General features: G+C 28.0%; 1 protein-coding gene across 1 annotated transcript; it reads left to right on the forward strand.

Annotated features, from left to right (window-relative positions):
- Positions 1-12,591: 12,591 nt before the first annotated feature.
- Positions 12,592-14,476, forward strand: LOC136977643 (uncharacterized). Its single transcript, XM_067273179.1, has 2 exons — positions 12,592-12,818; positions 13,123-14,476. The coding sequence occupies exons 1-2, from the start codon at positions 12,632-12,634 to the stop codon at positions 14,304-14,306; spliced, it is 1,371 nt and encodes a 456-aa protein (XP_067129280.1). The 5' UTR covers positions 12,592-12,631; the 3' UTR covers positions 14,307-14,476.
- The last annotated feature ends 4,159 nt before the right edge of the window (positions 14,477-18,635 follow it).

Genomic DNA, 18,635 nt, shown 5'->3' on the forward strand with positions numbered 1-18,635 from the left:
CAAAGTATGAAACAAACAGCTGTAAATAAACAGGAATGCTAAAGAAAAGTACAATAGAAGTAGTTGTAAACGTCTATTATTATGAGATATATGAGTGTGAAGAAGACATTTTCCTATGCTTGTTTAATCTACAAAAAGAATTGAAATAAATTTTTGCATAAAAATAATAAAAAGTATAGTCTTGACCCTGTACAACATATTTTTCCTAATAACAACAGAGTCCTGTCGATTGTTTATGAACCTCCATTTTGGGGAAATTTTTGAATGGAAAACACGTGACGTCCGGTATAGACAGGAAGTCTGCATATAGTTACTCAGGGCCGCGTGCCCGTAAGCTTTCCATGTCTAGTTTAGAGTTTCATCTATATAACTTCGTTCTCGAAATTAAGGAAGGACAGGCAGACAACAGACAGATAGACGGACGAAAGTGGGAATTTATAGGTCTACAGTTTTTCAAATTTTAGCCCAAACATAAAACAAATAATACACAATATAAAACAATTAACGAAACAAATTAAACAAGAATAAAATATTTTATTTTTAAATCACGTTTAAAGTTTCAACTCAATTTACATTAAATATATTTAAGCTCTTCGTAATTATTTACAGATCGATAGTCATATATATATGTATTTTTTTCCTATATTTTTGCGTGAATAACTTACGTTTTATTTATTTTATTTTTTTCAAATATTTCAAGTTAAATAATGAAAACGTTAATAGAGCGTTTAACGTTACTCAGTGACATTCACGCAACTTTGTGACATTTTGAAGTGTTTTATGACATATTACTGAATTTTTATGTAGTTTGGTGCGAGTTTTTTTTTGAAAAAAATCATAAAAGTTTCGGTTTTCACAATGATCTTGAAAAGAAAATGTGTTTATAACACAATACAAGACAACACACTCCAAGAAGACACAATGAAAGCATGCAAAATATAAAAGAAAAAGCACTAAAAATGATATTCAAAAAGGATACGTCATAAAGGAAAATACAGGAAGAAAAATAGTTTGGTAAATGTCTTTATTTTTTATTTTTTTTCAAAGTAAAGTCATTAAGTACTTTTCTCTTCGCTTTTCTAATTTCTCATATTCGAAATTTACCTTCAAATATTAAATTTAAAAAAGTACATTCATAAATATAATTTATTAAAATATAATAAAAATTAAAAAAAAAACATTCTGTAACTAAAAATACCCTTTCTGAGTATATAAATTTTTATTTATTTATTTAATACAAAGGAAAATACAAATTTTATTTACGTTTGTCGTATGGGGAAGGGTAATATTGTTCTTGTGAGGCCGCCTTTGTATTGGATTTTGAGAAATTGTAGAGCAGATATAGGGAAATTTTTCTCTTTTTAAATAATTGAACTGTAACATTCAAAAATTGTAAAACCTGTAAATTCCAACTGGAGTTCATCTGTCTGCTTGTCCTTCGTTAATCTCAAGAAAGGAGTTAGATTGATAAAAGTCGAGATCAAATATGGAAAGATTATGGGTAGCTGGCTCGAATAACTATACACGATCACCCAGTTTTGAACGGAAGTTACGTTATTTCAATTCCAAAACTTTTAACGAATGGAGTTAGATACATGCCCGGATGACCCCGTTGTTAAGAAGAGAAGTATGATATACAGGGGCAAAACGGTACTAAAATTGAGAGTATTGCGACGAAAAATTGCAGCCCGGCACAGTAAAGATGTCACAATAAATAATTGCTCGTTTTATTTAATTAAAAAAACAAAATAAAATAAAAGTAAAATAGCTTAAAAAGTACTTTGTTAAATTTAAATTATATCAGTTAAAAAATGCATAAGAAAATTATCTTAATAATTTTTGGGCTGCAAGACCTACACTGTCATCCGTCCGTTTGTCTGTTTGTCTGTCGTTCGTTAATCTCGAGAACAGAGATGAAAATTCGGTCCAGGCATGGGAAGATTGGAATTTAATATTTTTCTAAAATTCAAAAATTCGAAGCTACATTTTGATTTTGAAACAAGATTCAATAATTAAATAAATAAAATAATAAAAATTATTTATTGAAAATCCATTCTTAACCTTCCCATTTTGTAGAATTTGAAGTTTAAAAATTCAAATTTAAAAAAATTGATTTCATTTTTACTTTTCTTTCGATGAAATCATTAACGAAACGAAAATTTCCTTCTTTAATTTTGCATTTTATCAAAATTTACATTTTAAAAAAATCAAATTTAAACGTAAAAAAATAAATAAAATTAATTTTTTAAAAATTAAAATAGATTTTTAATTAACGAATTTAATTAAAAATTGAAGAAAATTTGAATTCAAAAATTAAATTTTAATTTAATTTACTCCATTTCTAAACAAAAGCATTTACTAAACTATCAAACGTTGTTTTTTTTTTCTAAATTTTAATTTAGAAAATAAAAAAATAAATAAATCTATTCAATAACCAAAGCAAATTATTTTTGAAATATTTCTTTTTATACCTTCAACCTTAATAAATTTCTTTAGAAAATTTCTATTTATGAAAATGAAAATAAACCCTTAAAACAAACGTAATAATACATTAAAAATTCACAGATCAAGGTATAAAAAAAGACGAGAAGGGGGTGAAAATAAGGGAAAAAAATCAGGAAAGAAATTGTCTCTTCTTCAGTAGAATATTTTATTCTTGGTACTGTACCGTGTGCGTGTGTTTGTCGATCCGTTATTTTTAATTAGGAAGAAAAGAATAGAAAGGAAGCTTAAAAAGAAAGAAAAAAAAAAAATCAATTTTCCATTTAGGTCGAGATAAATCTCTTGCAAAACCGTAAATATGCCTTTCATTAGCATACCGTAAATTCCTTACTTGGCGTTGGTGAAAATGTATAAAATATCTCTCATATTTTAGAATAAAAACAACGTGACAAAATATTTTTGAAGGGTTCTCCCTTTATAAATTATGTTTCCTCCTCCTCTTCTTTACTTTCTTTAATTTTCTAAAATTAACCTTTTGTTTATTCTTCTACCTTATCGAGTAATTGATCTTAGTTGCTGTAGTTAATAAGCAATGATATCAATTACCCTTCACGTGTAATCTGATATTTTCAATTATAAAATGATAAGTGAAAGTTATTTCAGCTCAAATACCTTAGAAAAAAATAAAGAATTAAGAATTTTAATTGTAATTTGGTGATGATTTTCTATATAAATTAAATGAGTTTTATTTGATTTTACTTGAAAGGTGAATGTAATTATGAGTCATTTTCTTAGCTGAATTAAAATTAAACTAGCCGCGTTTTTTTCTTTATGTTTTTTTAACTTTTGCGTTGAAATTAATTAAAGCATGTTATATGAATTCTTTCTAATAAAAGTAATAAGTACAATTGTTTGATTTTCTTTTATAAAGTGAATTAAATTCGTCTCTCAATTCACTTTTTCTCGTTGAGATGCACTCTTTATTATATTCTTCACTAAAAAAATAATAATAACAATAATTCGTTGTAATTTTTAATGTAAAAACGAAGAAAAATATTTATCTTAAAGCTTCCTTTCTAAAAAAATTAATTAAATATTTTAATAATTCTAAATTTCCTGATAGATTTAACATTATTACTGAGGGATCTAAGAAAAGTCATGGCAGAAAATCTAATTAAAGTAAGCAGTACACTGATTTGTTTATAATTTTTGTAGTTAAATATGTTTATTTATATATTAAAATGTGTTATACTTATTAATTTGCATATATAAATAGGAGAATAGCATGTAAATAGCTCGTTCGTAGTGAAGATTAAAACGCTTCCACAAGTAAATGTAACATAGAAATTAGCAAAAATTTAAAATAATTACTTATAAAATATGAATTAATGATGTTTATTGTGATGTGAGTGTTAGAATTCTTGAAATATTTAACATTTGCAAAACTATATACAACTCATTATATTATTTTACAACAAATTAGAAATATTTACTAGCAATTTTTAGGGTGTAGTTATATAAAACAATGATTGAAATAGGTCAAATCATCCTTCATTTATGCTTAAGTCTTTATACACGTGTCTAGTTAGCGGATTAAATTTGCCCTTTGACCTTTACTTTTTCGTATTCCTGTTGACATTAAGAGCTTCATGTTCTTCTTATCTAAAAAGAATTCAGCGTACTGCTTGGATACAGTTAAATTAATTATATTTAAGTTAAATTACATGTTATATTTCCATTAAAACTAGTGAAATGAGTGCTAAATGCAACGTAGTAACGAATGAGATTTAAAGTTTTTTAACAATTTTTATTTCATTTGAAGCCATGTCGATATTTTTATGGGATTTTTTGTTTTATCTAACAATTTACAAACGAGATAGAATTTTTTTCTTGTTAAAGTCAATAAATTTATAGTCTCCTACGTATAAATATATTCTCAATTAGATGAGATACTGAAAGAGAAAAGGAAGAATTCTTATAATTAAGCTGCCTATTTATTTTCGAGTGGTGAAGTCAATAAAAATCGATTGAGGTCTTGACATTAGATAACAAAATTCCTTCGAGTGCTTTGACTTCAGACAAACAGACGTTGCTCATATTTTTTTTACAATAAGAAACGTTAGAAGCTCGCAAATCCAACAACAATACGACAGAGTAAAGGTTAAAGGGCAAATTTAAGCCACTAACTTGACACGTATACAAATGAGTCAAGCATAAATCAAGGATAATTTCTCCTATCTTAAGCATTTCTCTTTACAGCTACACTCTAAAACTGTCATAAATGAGGGATAAGGTGAAAAGTCAAGATAGTAAATATTACAAAAATATAATTTTCACTCTAATTTGCTGTAAAATTATATATTTATTTCTAAATTTAGTCAACGGGATATAATTGTTTACGCTTCTTATACTGTATATATAGGTTTCTATGGGAGTATGGGCCTACTTTTTTTTTAAGATTTGAAAGTGTTGAATGTCACAAACAGGTTATAACTTTTTTGAGATTTATTATAATCGAAGTTTAAAATTGCTTCCCCGTATACGGGTTAAAGTTTCTATCATAATGGCATCTATAGAAGATAAATTCATATCCAGTTGCTAGATGATAGGTATGAAACAGAAACTAAGTAAATTATACAGCATCATATAGAATATCAAGAGAAATCCTGAAGGCCATGAAATACTTGACGTTCCTTCTATTTTTCACTACAAAAAATCGTGTATTTTTCTATAAGAGACGATTAAGAATAATTAAAGTTAACAAAAATCCACATTCATGTGTATAGAAAGATGTAAAGTAAAATCACAGTTATAGAGTCAAACAGTAGAATGTCTAATGCTTAGAATTAGAAGTGAATTGCATAATTGCACATTGAAATCTTACAACAATTACTAAACAGTGTGCTTACGAAGTAAGAAAGCGTGCATAACTAAAAGTCATTGTATCACTTTTTACAGTTATTCAAGCTAAAACTGTATATCAGAGCAAAAATCTTAAGTAATTCATTAAAATTATACCACAGAATTGCATATTCTTGACACTAAAATGGCCTAATTATTAAGTGATTAACAATTAATTAGTGTAATTAATGATTATACATTAGCATAATTATTAGTATGCAAGTTTCTTACGCTGAAAGCATCATTAATACTCTACACTATAAATTGCTTCGACTAAAAAATAAATAAATAATTAAATAAGCAAAAAAAATCGTGAATTTACTTTAAAAGATTACATCTTAATTTAACAAATCTTTAAAAAGAATTTAAGGATCACTTTAAATGAGAAAAATAAATTTAATAAAAATAATATATTTATATATAAGTAAGGAAAAAAAAATTTAAATCTTCCTTAATTAAATTTGAATAAAAAAATATCTTTTTTACTATAAAAATATATCTCTTTAATAATGAAAGTTTTCTGTAAAATCCATCAAGGATTCTAATTCAAAGGATTAAATAACATATGAAAGTAAAACTTCTCTTATTTCACGTTCAAGAGCAAAGTAAAAAACAAGGAAAGTAAAAATAAAAAAATATATTGAAAGATAATTAACTGTGTAGAAGGTTGTGGCAGTAAGAACACGGAAAAAAAATATTATATTTATAGTTTTTTATTTCTCCATTAATTTTCATAAGATAAACATATTAAAGTATTACTTTCTTCCATTTTAAGTAATAAGATAAAGATGAACTGATTTTTTTAAATGTCCAAGTTTTAAATTTTAATTCAGTTTTATACATAAAAAATCTTTAAAAATTCGATATTTTTTTCCCTCAAGATATTAACTATATTTTTGCTTTATTCCAGGATTTAAACGTATCTGATGATTCACTCTTCTAGAAAAAGAAGTAAGATAAATAGTTTTAAATCTTTAAAAAAAACATTATTACACTTATCAATGTTTGAAGGCACTAATTAAAATTCATTTGAATTTTTTTCCAAGGTGAAAAATTAAAATTAATTATATAATTTACACGATTTTTCTGCCCGTTTGACATTTTTTAAAAACGCAAAAAATATTTCTTCTCCTCTTTTTTTTTCTGTAAAAAGATTATGTATATGTTTTTTTTTTCTATAATCAAAAAAGTTTAGTACAACTGAAAAAATATTATCTAACTTTTTATCAGTCAGAAAGTTCAGTTCAATATTTGTAAAAGGAATTTTTTAAAAATATCATTTTTTTATTGGAATTTTTAAGAAAGATATCAGAGAAAATTTTCGTTTTTGATAGAATCTCGATTATCCAGAAAAATCGTAAAAATTTAACTTGTTGCCCGTAATTTTTTTATTTTTTATTTTTTACCGGCTTAATTACTTGATAAATGATGTTCATTGCTGCAACTGTAAAGCAGCAATGGCACTCCAAATTGTAATTACGTAATGCTATAAAATTTACAGTTTAAATCGTGAATAGGAAAGTGTAGCCACATTTTAAATATTAATTTTATATATCGTTTGTTTTTTTTACATATTTAATCGCTGCAATTGTTAGACGTAAGCATTTTGTTGCGGTTTCAGAAGATAAATTTAGAAAGGAAGCTTAGGAGCTAGCTGCAACAGATGTCTTGAGTTAGCAATTTATCTATAGATAACTTTTTCTTTGTCTTATTCTTATATTTATAGCATTCTTCAACAGGTAGTTCTTTCTATTTTTGTATGTAAACTAAATATCTTTAAACTAATAAATAATTAGCAAAATTTCAAATAATTGTACACTTTTCCTTGATAATTACATATAAAATGCTTACTAGAATAATTATAGACTTCTATGTTAACATTAATTATTATTTTGTCTGCTGTGAACAACGTTTAAAAATATATAGCGTGACAGACAGATAACAGGTTTATATTCGACGCGTAACGTTGTAATAGATACCATTTTATACATAAAATATTATTAATCACATTTTGTCCATAATAATAAAAAAAAACCTTAAAAAATATATATAGAGCGTGACAGACAGAGAATTTTATATAATTTTATATCTGCCGTTTTGTATAACGTTTAAATTTATAAGAGTTTAATATATTAAATTGATATCAACTGTTACATTAAGATATATCAAATTTTATTGATGTTCTTATATTTATTACTTTAAAAATGAAGTAAATTAATGCACATGATATACACATAAAGTAAAATTCAATGATAAAAAAACATTATTATTGAAATATGTTTAGAATCTCTTCAACTATTATTGCGCCATTTCATAGTTTTATTATACAAAATTTTAACACAAATTGGTTTTTTGCACTTTTTATATTACTTTTTCAACGAAAATTTTCCAAACGATTAAAGAATTCATAACAGGAAGAATTTTCAGAGTAAATGTTGAATTTTATCATTTCTTTTTATATTAATAAATAAATTTTAAAACTATAATATAAACTACTGTAAATACTCCCTATGGTGCGCTGCTAACTTACACGCAGCGCCATCTAAGTAAATATATCAAAAGCCACAAATATTCAGCGCCACCTACGAAAACGATTTTACCTGTAGCAAAAGACTTCTGTAGGTGGCGCTGTAAGTATATTGAAAAAAATTATATTTTTGGGTGGCGCTGCAAATTTAAATCTGAAACTTTGCAGCGCCACCCAAAAATATTTTAAATGCGACAGAAATTCTCTCATGGAATCTTAAATGTTTTTTTCTTGGCTGGCACTGAAAATACATGCGAAAATGGAAGCTGGCAGCGCCATCTAAAAATATAACTGTCTCAAATATTTACCATGTCATCTAAGGACGTTTGCAACTCCATAAAAATGTTAGGGCTACCTAAGACAATATTTTAAAATTATATATATATAAATATTTTTATAGGTGGCACTAAATTTTTGTGGCGTTGCAAATATTAACTTAGATGGCGCTGAGAATTCGAAATTTACATAACTGCAGCGCCACCTATTTTGCTATTAGTTGGTGTAGTGGCACGCCTTTCTAAATATACACGCTCCATTATAATTTTAAAAAAAATTATGGCTAAAATCGATTCAATAATAATTATTATAATCGGATAGAGAAGAATATTAAAAATTCTTAATCAATTTAATTTTTATGTTTATTTTTATATGTAGCAATGTTAGTTTTTATACTTATATAATTGGAAATGTTATTACTTTCCTGGCTGTATATGACAGAGAAAAAGTTTGGCGATTAGCGATAGATTAAAAAATGGCCTCTCCAAGATTTTTGCACTTTTGGACTCTGCATACCTTGAAATGTTCGAGAAATGAAAAGAAAAATTGTGGGTTTTCTGTATGTGTATGAGTGGTAGTGTGTGGGGGCAAGATTTTGTTCACCCACTTTATAATTTAATATTTTCTGTGCCTTTTGTCGAAAATTTCTGAAATTTTGCAGGAAGGTTTGTATATCAGGGCATTAACACTGATAGAGTTGGTGGTTAAAGGTCGAGAGGGTAAGGAGATACAAGGGGGTCATTTGCTATGTCTCTAGTGGGTCGGACTTAATGCAGACTTTATTCATTATTAGCATTTACAATCTTTTTTTCTTTTATAAAACCCTCTCTACTATCGAAATTAAGTATTTTTCCATTTTTTAATAATTAATAACATAAAAAGTTTTTAAAATAAAATCTGACAATGGAAAGCGCCATACACAATTTTAACTTTATTGCCGGGAAAGTTATGCAACTCGTTGTTAAATTTTTTTTAAATGTATATTTTTAAATGATGCCTTGACTGAAAATTTGTTAAATATGTTTTGTAACAAGAAAAGCAGCCATAGTTATAAAACTTATAATGATTTTTGTTAATAAACGTGTTGATAAAATGCAATTTTATTGGATTGCCACCGTAATGATGCCATTCAATCAGTTTAATATCTGTTAGGGCGATTCCTAATGTCTTTGCTAGCAAATCTATGATTAGTCAATCCACTTAATGATCTCATTAACAGCAGTGTGATCTCATAGCTTTCCAGATGACGTCATTCCCAGGTATCCAATTGTTTCGGCAATTTTTCTTGCCAGACGTTCGACGTCATTTCTTGTACCCAATGATTTCGGCAATTTTTCTTACAAGCCGATGTTGTCATATATAAAAAAATTATTAATAAATTTGAGATCATTCTTATCTGTGTCTTTTGTTGTGATGAAACGGAAATGGATATGTTATTATTTAAAAAAATATTATTGCTGTTAGTTTCCTTCTGTAAATAATAAAAACGGGAATACACTGTGTGTACTGTACTTTACAGGAAGATTAACAGTCTTTTTTATAGCGTAATTTAACAATACGTCAGTCTTCCAACAGATTTTATGACGTCAGATAATCGAAACGTAAACAGAAATTGATCAGTTTTGTGATTTAAATCGAACCAATCTATTGTTACCTATCGTTTCTGATGTCATACTTAAAGAGTTTGAATAATAATTTCATTGTTGCGTATTTACGACGTCATTTTTAACGACGTATTACGAATTTAATCACAATTCACGTGTTTTAGATTTAAAATTTAATGTCTGTTTTGTTTTTTTTTTTAATTTAAATTTATATATTAAAAAATTTATACTCCGTTAATTGTATTATATATTATTAAAATTAATTTTTTGAAAAAATAATAAGAAATTTTTTCTGTTTAATCTTTAATATCGGTTTTTTTAATATTTTAAAAACTAAGTTATGTTGTTATTTTTTATTTTTATCAAGCCTGAGGCATTTTCATTTTTTATCCAGTTTTGTTTTATTGCTTTTTCGGTTATGATTGTGGGAAAAATGGTTTTAAATTTAAAAAAAAAATCTCAGTGGAAATTTAAGTTTTCAATAAACCTTCTTAAAAATTTATAAATTCAATTTTAAAACGGCTTTAAAAATCCAAGAATAAACAATACGTCATAAAAATTAATCAGATGTGACGATATCAAAATACTTCAACACTTACAGTGACGTAATAATACGTTGTATTGATTTACGTCATCAGAAATGTATTACATCATATCCTAGCCATTAATTCCGTCTCGTCAACTCCATGCTACGTCACAAGCTTTTAACATTATGACATCATAAATGTCTCTTGACGTCATTATATTATATTCACAATGTCCAGAACGCTCTTCAATCCCTTGTTATTTTCTGCTTTTGTTTAATTACTTCTTGTGTTTTGATATCAGCTATTATTATGTCATAAGTTAATGGATATTTTCTTCGTGTTGCGGGGCATAATTTAAACTGGCTTTTATTGTTACGTCATTGTGACTGGTAATATAGCCGCGTTGAATGATTTGACGCCCATTACAAATTCAAATCTTCTATTATTATCATATGACAGTGTTATATTTTATTTAACAGCGAGTGACAGTTCTGGTATTATGTCACATTTTTTTAAATTTAAGTAGCTTTAATTGTTACGTCACAAATTTATGCTGTATCGATGCTACTTTTGACGTCAATACACATTTCACGACGTCGAATGCTCTCTTTTATCGAAAATGACGTAATAAACTACAAAGACATCTATCAATTATTTCGCCATCATTTCACGTCAGAATCTACGTATTATTACGTCACTCTTTTGTTTTGGTTTCTTAGATTTAAAGTAAAGTTAGGAAGAGAAAATGACAAATTTGTAGGATATTATTATGACATTACATTATTATTTTTATTTATTTTCAACACAAAACATCTTTATTCGTTCGATTTAAACACCAAAATCAATTTTTACGTCAGAATTCGTTCACGCGTAATTAATTACATCATGGCGTATTATTTCGTCATCGAATTTATTCTCCTACGTCACAGGCATCGTTTATTATTATATTAGTACTATTACTTCAATAGAAATTAGGCGTTTCGAATATTACGTCATCAAATTTATTTTCTACGTCACAAAGATTCTTTATTACTATATCAGTATTACTACGTCGATTGCGATTAGTCATTTCGATTGTTACGTCACAGAAAGAACGGAAATTAAAATGTGCAATTACTGGAATGTTTTCATGAGGATTTTTTCCGAGATTTTTCTTCTTAATTGATCGTTTAAACTCGACATCGTTGATTGATGAGTCATACTAAAACATCTCGTTTTTAACAGGGCATGAGATGACGTCATAAATCGTTATATCCCAGGTATAATGCTGTCATTTAGAACTATTATAATGCAATTTAGATGGATAATGTCACCATTGACATCATTATCCGAATATATTAATGTTAACTAATAATGGCTGCTATTTTTATTGCATAATTTTCTGTAGCATGTTCCTCCTAATATCGATAATAAAAATGATTGAATGTTATATTTTAAAATAATCACTTGGAAAAACATATAAATTACACTTAAAATATAATATAATGTAAACAAAACACACCAACATAAATAATCTTTATCGCAAATTACCCATCTGGCTGCTTTAAAATAAAGATTGAAAAATTTTCATCTATTTTTTAAACTTATTTTCTAATATGAATAATAAAAGTACGAAATTTATAAATACATTAGTGTTTCTTTTTATAGGAATAAAACAAAATGGCGTCGTTATAACACGTTAAGGACAGACTGAAAATATTATACATAGGCTATCTTTAGAAATCGAATAAAATTGGTAAATTTTACCCAATTTTAAGTCACTCAACGTCATTTTTTTCTATATTTAAACATATTAAGATGCTGTATGTACAGTGTAGTTGCGCTAATCCGAACCCCCTGTAATCCGAATCATTCCCCTAACTAAAATAATGTCAACTGTACACTTGCAGCTCACGTGTAAAGTAACCATAAGTCACGTTTTGTGAGCATTGATGCTCATTCTTTTTGTTGATTTAACCATTTTAACCTCTATTTGCTGCAGTAAAGTATCTTACAAGAGTAAAAAAAATGGCCTGAAAGCGTCGTTACTATCGCGCTCTCGTTAATCCGAACTACCACTGGTCTCAGTTCGGATTAGCGCGAACGTAATGTACATAAATAATTCTAAATTGCCGTATAGAATTATAATATATAAGCCATAAATTACGTAGGGTGGCCTAAATGTCAGTTAATTGAGTTACGTTGATAAGAATGTTGTAACGTTTTTAACAATAGGGGAAAAAAGTGAAATCTACTCCGCACGCGGCGCTAGTATCGATGAGGTCGTAAACAGACTAAGCGATACGTTGTCGGTTGTAAAGTACCATTTGTTTTTTCTTTAAACGAAAATCTAATAAATATTTTAAGTTTCAAAAATGCCAAGTACGTGGTGCTGTGTACCACATTGTTCTAATAGTGGTGGTCACAAGTTTCCAAAAAATCCAGCATTGCGAAAGAAATGGATTCACGCCGTTAAAAGAGCAAATTGGAAACCAACTTCATCCAGTCTCGTGTGTAAAAATCACTTCACACCTGATCAGTATAAGGAAATTAATATCTTTGGTAAGCACATTATTTAAAGAATTATAATAACTGTACAATATTTTTTTCAAGCTATTAGCAATTAAGAAGCTTCAAACACCTCGCTTGAAAAATACTTGATGTTTACATCAAGTATTTTTCAAAAGTCTCTGTTTAGTTTTAATATCTAGGCGTGATAAGCCCTAACAGTAGAGGCTAGTTTTGAGCACTTACATAGCATTAATGCTAAGTTAACAAAGGATAAAAAATATATATAGTATCATGGATTTAATTGTTAATTCTTTATGCTAAATGAAAAATAAATAGATTTATTTTACTTTATTAGGAAACATCCCAGCAAAGAGACAACTGAAGGCTGATGCTGTACCAAATGTATTTCTTTGGTCTAAAAAAGAGGCACCTTCGGTTGCGAGCAGACGAGCAAGAAGAGAAAACCGTGAACGCAAAGTTCAAGATAATCATGATGCATGCTATATAATGGATACTGGTACATTAGAAATAGGAGGAGAAGTAATAATAGATGAGGAGGAGGAAAAGGCTACTTGTCTTATTGAAAATAATGTGGCAAGCACTATGGTCTGTGTAACTACACAGACCCATACTTTTGAAGTCCCAATGTCAGTTGAAAGATTTGAGTTTGACAACAATGCTATACATTACTATACTGGGTTAGAGAACTACAATTCTTTCAATTTTGTACTACAAAGTTTGGGACCAGCAGCATACAGCTTAAAATATTACAAGTTTCAGGTTGTAACACTTGCAGTGCCAAACCAGTTGTTCTTGACTTTAATAAAATTAAGATTGAATACAGCAAATTTTGAGTTGAGTAGGATGTTTAGTGTATCTGAAGAAACAGTACGAAACGTTTTCATTACTTGGATCAATTTCATGTATTTACAATGGCAAGAGTTGGATATATGGAGTGAAAGATCTCTTGTTGATACATACATGCCTAGAGATTTTAAAATGAAATTTCCAAATACTAGAGTTATCATTGATTCTCTAGAATGCAAAATAAGCAAACCAAAAAATCCTGTTGCACAGCAGGCTACATGGTCATCATATAAAAATGACAACACATTAAAAGCAGTTGTAGGTTGCACACCAGGTGGTCTAGTAAGTTTTGTTTCAGAAGCCTATGGTGGTTCTGCAAGTGATCGACAGATTGCAGAAAGGTCTTCACTGTGTAAAATAACAGAGGCAAAAGACTGTGTAATGGCTGATAGAGGTTTTAACATTCAGGACTTGCTAATTACTAAAGATGTTGTGGTAAATACACCCACTTTTATGAGAGGAAAAGCACAGCTGAGCAGCAGTTTGTTATCTCGAGACAGAAAAATATCTAGTAAAAGAATACATATTGAACGTATTATAGGAATGGCTCGTACATATAAGATTTTGAGGCAACACATGCATCCGACAGTAACCAAACTTGGCAGTGAAATTATATTTATATGTTTTATGTTATGCAATTTTAGACCATGCATTGTTGGCAGAGATGCTTAATTTGTTTCACTGTTAGTCTAGCTCTATTAATTCTGTATATAATGTTTTTTTCATTCTAGACCCTAGCCTAATTTAAGTTTTCCATTTATAGTATTTTTAAATTTTTGTCTGCTTATAAATTCTAAGATTAAGAATGTATACTAGCATACACAGTAAGGTCTTCATTATGGAACTTCAATTCAAAGTAATATAGTGGTTTTAAAATTTGTACTGTAGTTGAATAAATGTTTGTAAATTTGTAAGCAAATAAAAAATTTTAATCTTTAAAACAAAAATCTCTTTTTATTATTGAAAAAATTTACCATCTAGAAAAATTTTACATAAACTCAAATTGTAAAATAAAAATAACAATTAGCTCAATTATTTTATAAACTTAATGTTTATAGAACATCTTTTTTAAAAGAGCTGGCTTAAAATGCTCATGGAAAAACATAATTAGTGTTTCAGTCATGTCTGCAATAAATTTATCATCTCTTGGAATGATAAAAACTTTGAAGTCACTTTTTGTGTAAATAAACAGGTGAGCAACTTGTCTATTTGTCACTGCTAATTGACCTCGGATTTGATAAAAATAATCATGATTCCGTTTTAAAGTAATTTTGTCATCAGTACATTCCAAATATGGTACATTTTGCACATTCACAGGAAGTTTAAAACTGGAGTAAGGACATTTAACTTCTAATATTTTATCATCATCCACAAGCCCATCTGGACTTGCAGCTAAGAATGGGTATTTTGGATGAAGAAACATGCCACATTCTTTCACAGGAGTATTTTCAAAAGAAGAATATGCTTCAATTGCTTCTTTTTCATACCTTAAGCCGTGAGAAATTGCCTTACTTTTTATTGGCCTACTTGACAGTAACAAGTCACACAATTTTAGTCTGTCTGCTGATTTTAATTTACAAACTTTTCCAAAGTTTGAAGATGTCAAACGCAACAAATGTTCCTTCTTCCAAACTGCACTTTTTCGTTGTAATCGGGTCTCTTTTTCCAAATGTTCTATGTACTCCCTACTTGCTTCAGTTACATGTAAAGCTTTTAAAAACATTTCGGACATTGTGCTTTTGCAATAATCATGATCTGACTCTAAAGCTCTCATGTTTGCTGGTTGCCTGAATTGTAATATCGGTATTGCACAACCACTTTGCATGTTCATTGCCAAATTAATAACAAAGTTTGTATAATCAGAGATTGAACTGCCAGATGGTCTGGGGTCAAATTTCATGTCTTCCAATCGTTTCCTTTTCATTCCTCTCTTCTTAAATAAATGAAATGGAAGCTCACTAGCCTTAATTGGGGAACCTTTATGTTGGCGGGTAGGCTGATGGAATGTTTGCAGAACCTGAGTGCATGTTTTGTGACACTTATAATTGCCTGTTCTTCCGTATTCTTCTATTGCCAATAGTGTTACACATACATGTTTGCAATATGCTTTAGGCCCTTTACCTGCTGTACACATTCACATATTGCATTTTCTATATCCCCATCATCTGTAATTACTAAATCTGTATAATATGTGTTCCCCTTGGTTAATTCAGATGTTACATTACCTTTAAAATATGAAAATTTTTTTTCTTTTGTTCCTCTTATTGTTAATAAGAATTCATTAAAATACATCTGCACAGCAGACAGTGGCATTCTTTGATCTGACATCTCCATGTAGGCATCAATTGTATCTATAGTCAAAACTGGTATTTGTAAACTTGGAGAGAGATCCTTATATTCAGATGAATCAGGACGTTTGAGTTCAGGAGAGCTATCACAGGATATAGAAAAATTATGAGTTTGCTGATTCCTCTCATATGCCAGTAACCTGAAAATTATTGTAAACAAGTTTAATAACTAGTTAACATATGATCACCAATATTTTATTTAGTTTTTTCTGTCTCATTGACAGGAAAGGCAAAAATTATTATTATATATTATATTCTTACCTTAATATATTACATATAATATAAAAATAAACAGTATAAGGTAACTGAACAGTATTGACAAGCACCTAAATATGGCATATATATATAGTGTATGCCAGATTTAGTAAAAGGAAATGGGCAAAAATTCACTTGTACAAAAAGTTTATTGGTGAAGAAATTAGTCTTATTGCATTAAATTATTGAAACAAGTAAGAAGACTTGTGACCAATAAAAAAGACATTTTGATTATATTTATTTTAATTACTCCAAAAATTGTTTTCTCTTGGTAAAAGATTCAGATATATATCTCTTATATTGTCTTAGAACTTCGTAGAAAGTAGTTTTGTTTGTGTTGATTGTTGTTCTAAATTACAGTGATAACCTATTGGTACAGTTAACATTTCAGATACTGGTATAAATTGGTTATAATATATCAGGTTCAGTACATGACCATATTCCAAGAGGAAAAAACTTCATTTTAAAGTTTTGACCTTATGTTTTGGTTAGGCAAATGTGAAAAGAATCAATGACAACTTTACTGACCTTTAAATGTTTTTATCGACGAAAAATGTGCATTTTGTGAAATCTTATCCTTAAAACTTTCATATACTGGTAAGTTACCTTATCATGTAATAGTTATAAGGACTTGAAATTATAAATGTAATAATTAACGATAAAAATATAGATGTAGATTATTTTAACTTACCTTTCTATTAAATCGGCTTTTCTACCAGCTAACTTGGCATTGTACTTTTTTAATTCTTCCTTTAATTGTACCGTTGTTAACCTTCCTAAAAAATATTTTCGTTCTTCCATTATTATAAAGTAAGCTATCCTTCGAACGGAACAGCTTGTTTACAACCGTATCGATAGGCGCGACACCTATGTCACGTGATCACTTTTTTCCCCTATTTCTGTAAAGTTTGTAGACAATAAAATATTTCAGGTTTCACTACGGCCCTACGGACTTTTTGGCCCAATCTATGTTTACTCATTGTCTTATATACGTCAATTGGCTCATTTACAAGTTACATTAAGATAGACTGATGTTTGCTCCACCCTACATTTTCTCATTATCTGGTATATACGTTAATGGGCACACTACTTGTGTCTCAATATATACAAGTATATAAGAATACGTAGATAAATATGGCAGCAACCACGTGTAAAAAACTGCAGAGATGAATTTGAAAATAAAGAAAAAAGTTAAATATTTTAAAAATTCAAAAAAATTACAAAGAAAAAAATAATTCGATAGCATCAAATATTGAAGCGAAAAAAATATTTTAAAAAATAATACAAAGAAAGATGATAATAAAGTACGATGAATGTGTGATGAGCATCAATCTTTGACCCGTTTTTCAGAGCATTTTCGAGAATGATCAATGGAATTGTATAAATATTTTCTTGATATTTAACTGTAGAATTTTAAAAAGTTGCAGACTCATATCCATTTTTATTTCTCTCTACCCTTATATATATATATTTTTTTGTTTCTTTGAAAGTATAAGCAAGTTTATCTTTCAGATAAATCCCTTGCTAATAGTTTGAAGAGTAGAAAGAATAAAAATGATTGATTACCTTTTTGAAGCAACTAATTTGCAATTCAATATGTGAATTAACTACAGCTAATTCTAACGAAAAATAGTTAGATTAACACACAGTAGCCGCATTTTTGTTAAAAGAAAGGTGAGATTTTCCTGCTTATCAACCTCCCTCCCAATTTTTTTCATGGAAGAATTGAAATAAAATAATGTTTTTTGTATGAAAGGTAATTATTTGAATGTACAGTACTTTGTATTGAATTTTTATTACTTCAATTATCAAATTTATTATAATATTTCACGCTGTTCACCCCCTTTACAGTAATAAACAGACACGAAAGCTTATTTCCCCCTTTCAACCTACAATTTCAATAGTCGTAAATTTATGATAAATAATATTATGATCTTCGTAAATAACTACGATCAATTGTGAAATAAATAATGGATTTTAACTATAATTATGTAAAAAATTAATAAAATTACGTAAATTAGTTCATTAAAGTATAAAAAAAATTGAATTATATAGTTGTACTTGAGTGTTTATCACAGTTAATAATAATGAGGTTGAAGTTGAAGACTTTGCTAGTTTAATTAAATAAATACCTTATATATTTCTAAAGGTTTTCGTAAAATTTACATGAAAAAAATTCAATTTTTCACTAAAATTTCACATATTTTATAGATATTTCATTATAATATATTATATAAAAATACAATAGATCAGGAATTCAAGAGGAATTATATTAAGGATGAAACCATTTCTTAAATGCTTTACATCACGCTAAAGGAAAGAAAATTTCCTTTGTGAGCTCGAAAATATGTTAAAGTGCAAAATGAAAAACGTATTTTCTGAAAGTTGTAAGTTGAAA

The sequence above is a fragment of the Centruroides vittatus genome, unplaced genomic scaffold (assembly GCF_030686945.1).
Source record: "Centruroides vittatus isolate TY-2023 unplaced genomic scaffold, ASM3068694v2 contig_461, whole genome shotgun sequence".
NCBI lineage: Eukaryota > Metazoa > Arthropoda > Arachnida > Scorpiones > Buthidae > Centruroides > Centruroides vittatus.

Bases quoted from the DNA above. Each gene is read 5' to 3' on its own strand.
- LOC136977643 (XM_067273179.1), top strand. From the start codon at position 12,632: ATGCCAAGTACGTGGTGCTGTGTACCACATTGTTCTAATAGTGGTGGT. The intron at 12,819-13,122 runs GTAAGCACATTA...TTACTTTATTAG, and splicing joins TAAGGAAATTAATATCTTTG to GAAACATCCCAGCAAAGAGA.